The sequence below is a fragment of the Oncorhynchus masou genome, chromosome 8 (assembly GCF_036934945.1).
Source record: "Oncorhynchus masou masou isolate Uvic2021 chromosome 8, UVic_Omas_1.1, whole genome shotgun sequence".
NCBI classification, from domain to species: Eukaryota; Metazoa; Chordata; class Actinopteri; order Salmoniformes; family Salmonidae; genus Oncorhynchus; species Oncorhynchus masou.
Window position 1 is genome coordinate 22,649,120 of NC_088219.1, and position 3,806 is coordinate 22,652,925.

The following is a 3,806-nucleotide window of genomic DNA, read 5'->3' on the forward strand; positions in this document are numbered from 1 at the left end:
AGAAAGCACATGTTTTCATTCAATCTCTGTACTAACTCAGTACTCTGTATTCAATTTGTGTTCTCTGACACTGACACTGTGTATTCTCATTTTGATTCCTATCTATACACTGCATCACAGCACATACAGTACAGTACATCTCTACCTCCAGGTGTGATACTTTCTCCCTGAGAGCAGTGTTCTATCTCTCATTCCCTGCAACCTGAAGACACATCAGACATCAGTCTAATGTTAACAGCTAGACTGACTCCAGCAAGTCTATAGATATGACTTAACTTCACGCCAATTACAATCACATATTTTCCTAGAATTTGAGATTCTTTACTATCCAGCAACCTTTAGTGCTCCCAGTCACACTGCCTCCCCTTTCGCTCCCATGGTGAGGCGATGGACTTTGGCTTGACATGTAGCAATGGCTGAAGGGCTTTGGCATGGAGCACCCAATGGTGGCGGTCTTTCCCCCGCTGCAAAGCACCACGCCTTCAGCAGGCTTTTACTCTGGACCCGAGCAATGTGGGTATGGCCTGGCACCCCCACTGAGGAAGAGGAGCCAGAGAAGGTCCTACAGCAGCCCAATGAGGGAGAGGCTGGGGAGGGGGCTTGGCAGGGCTTGGTGGAGAAGCTGGAGGAGGAAGGGGGAGGCTTGGATCTGATAAGAGACGATGGACCAGGACTGGGACCATAGGAAAAAGCAAACCCCAAAGATGTGGAGCTCCTGCCCCCCTGTCTGAGACAGCGTCCGTGCAGAACGTTGAGGAATGCCCTCTTGAACTCCTGGCTGAAGCAGGGATAGATAATGGGGTTGATACAGCTGTTGAGGTAGCCCAGCCAGAAGGTGATCTTAAAGATGGTGTCAGGTGGCCTGTACGATGGGAATATGGAGCCTGTGAAAAGAACAGACAGAAAGCACACACACAGATCTGTCACTTAAACACATACAGAAGTTCACAAAGTCTATGTGAATCATTGATCATTGGCATGTTCTATCGGCCATTCTCTGTATGTATTAACACCAACAATAAGATGAGCAGAGATAGCTCACACATTAACGCACACCATTTCACTATAGTTCCAATTGCAGACATACTGATGTTCACTGTGTACTTAACACTTTGTAAGTTATCTTTCTAGGTTAGACTTTGGTAAAGCCAACATACCTGGATTTGTCTCTAAATGTCTTAAACATTCAACTCTTTCATTCCTGTCTGAGAAGCTCAGGGGCATCAGCTCAGAGTCGGCATGAAATATTGTGCTGTTCATAGTGAAATGCTAAACTCCAGTAATGCTTTGCTGCCTTGGAAAGAGGAAGGGTGATTGTGGGCGCCTGCTTACTGAGCACAAAATCATGCCCTTTATGTTTGTTGTCCATAATGGTTTAGGAATCAAATAATGAATAGTGTTTTTGTTCATTTCATTTCTTCCCTGAAGTATAACCCAACGCTGGCATTTCATTTGCTCTACTTCTCCATGGCAGTAATTTAATTCCTGATGTACTTTAAAAGATAACAGACATGTATAGCGAGCATTCGACAGGGGTAACCAAGGTCGTAGACTCCATTGTTAAGTATACAATAAAACACAAATAAATCAATACACTATTCTAAATATTGGACTGGTGTATAAATGCATTCTAAAGTAGGATAAGAAATGCACAGTATGGATGCATTCAGATACACCACCCCGGACCAAAGGAGGAGGATTCAGAAGAATGAGTGTTTTAGGCCATCAGCAGGCCTTCTACTAATCTGCTAACCTACATTAGGTGAGTTCAACACCAATCTCCATTTCATCTTGAATAACAGGTCTCTCCAATCCCTAATCAAGAATATTAGGGATTGTACTGTCTACTGTACTGTGTACTACATCTCATTAATCACATTCTGTGGGGGTTATTAACGATGTGGATGACAGCTTTGAGGCAATGTTGGTTTTGACTATAGGCAACATGTATCGTCATATGGTCATATATTGCCCCTCTTAATCTTCCTATCATTCACATTTTTTTGCCTTCGCTCAAGATATTATAGAATGCAACATTTGTGCCCTGTCATATCTTTCAAATTACTGAACTATTGTTATAAGTGACTCATCCCATGGCCATGCTAACAAGAGCGATTTTGTAGCTGTATAATAGAGGGTTGCTTTTGCTTACGACTCTTAACACTGTTTTTGGTGCGCTGTGGCAGAACTAAAACAACGGAAAAGCAGAAAATAGGCCCTGTGGCTTATTCCCTGTCTTTCAGTCTCTATCAATACATTCATTTCCATTCAATTTTGTCACAGTGCTTTTCCATTGAGAGGGGGAGATTTACATTTTAAAGTTCAATTGAGTTGAGTGGAGGGGTTTATTTTTCTGCGATTTGGAAGTGAAGCTTTCCCTGACTAGAAAACGACACAGTGTGAGGCAATCACTCTCTATCCAGTAATGTGTGTTTATATGCTGCTATGGGAAATCAGTTAGAAGGATTATTTTTGTGAGAAAAATGCAAATTCATTCAGTGATGCTGTTCCCTCTGATATTGTTCTTTGACAGTTGATTAGACAGACATCTAGTCATATTAACAACTCTTTTTCATTTCCAAACAATTCCAAACGAAAGGCATGCAGCAGCACATACATATCATAGAGAGCAAGGAAAGGCATTGTGGGATACCCACCGATGGGCATAACCAGGAAGAAGGGCAGCCAGCAGAGAACGAAGCAGCCAACCACGATGCCCAGTGTCTTGGCTGCCTTCTTCTCCCGGGAAAACTTCAGCAGGCGCATAAGGGCGAAGGTGGTGCGTCTCCGCCTAATGGTGCCCTTTTCTCCCTCCTCCTCCTGGCCCTCTGGCACAGCAGGGGCATTTCCACGATGGATCCTCAGTGTCACTCCCTCGCCCTTCGTGACCATCCCCCCCTCACTCTTCCTGCCCTCCCTCAGGTCCCGGGACTTCTGCTTGGCCACCACATACACCCTGCAGTACATGGCCAGAATGACAGCCAGTGGCACATAGAACGACCCCAGGGCAGAGAAAATAGCATAACCCGGTTCCTCTGTGATCCGGCACTCAGTCTCGTCCTCTGGGTCGGGCTCCTTCCAGCCGAAGAGCGGACCCACGGATATGGCTGCCGAGAGGCCCCAGAGAGCCGTCACTGCGACCAGGCCGCGCCGCCCAGTGGCCATGGCCGGGTAGCGCAGCGGGTAGCTGACAGCAAGGTAGCGGTCCACAGAGATGACACACAGACTGAGGATAGAGGCAGTGCAGCAGAGAACATCCAATGCAGCCCAAGCACTGCAGAATGGCCGGCCAAACACCCAGCGCCCCAGGACCTCCGAAGTGGCAGAGAAGGGCAGCACGGTGGAGCTCAGGAGCAGGTCGGCTGCTGCCAGGTTGGCGATGAAGTAGTGTGTGACAGAGCGCAGGTGGCGGTGGCACACCACAGACAGAATGACCAGGATGTTACCTAGAACCCCGAAGATGACAAACACTCCCAGCACCAGACCCAGGGTCACAGCCTTAGTGTTATCCATATCAGCATAGGAAGAGGAGCTGCAGTTGAGACAGTTCTCTGCCACGGGGAAAGTTATGTTCTCACCCGAGGGAACCATTTTGGCTTTGTTTATGGTTAATTCATTAGTTGAATGTTTTTGGGATTGACTGCAATGTTCTGTTAATAAATCACAAGCCAACTTTGCAAACTTCAGCTCAGGAGTTGGGAGTCCACCATTTGTATCTCCCCTTTGTGTGACTCAAGACTGCAAAAGTTGCTACCTCATCAATCACAGATCTTTGATGCCAGGAGGCAGGAGCCCTTGCCAATGTG

The 3,806-nt window shown here is 46.6% G+C and overlaps 1 protein-coding gene across 1 annotated transcript; it reads right to left on the minus strand.

Annotated features, from left to right (window-relative positions):
* Positions 1-351: 351 nt before the first annotated feature.
* Positions 352-3,606, minus strand: LOC135543910 (alpha-1A adrenergic receptor-like). Its single transcript, XM_064971226.1, has 2 exons — positions 2,658-3,606; positions 352-884 (listed from the first exon to the last, which is right to left on the minus strand). Exons 1-2 carry the CDS (start codon positions 3,589-3,591, stop codon positions 352-354), a joined length of 1,467 nt encoding a protein of 488 aa, XP_064827298.1. The 5' UTR covers positions 3,592-3,606.
* Positions 3,607-3,806: the final 200 nt, after the last annotated feature.

Coding starts and splice junctions, on each gene's coding strand:
- LOC135543910 (XM_064971226.1), bottom strand. CDS start 3,591: ATGGTTCCCTCGGGTGAGAACATAACTTTCCCCGTGGCAGAGAACTGT. Junction 885..2,657: donor CTTCCTGGTTATGCCCATCG/GTGGGTATCCCA, acceptor TTCTTTTCACAG/GCTCCATATTCCCATCGTAC.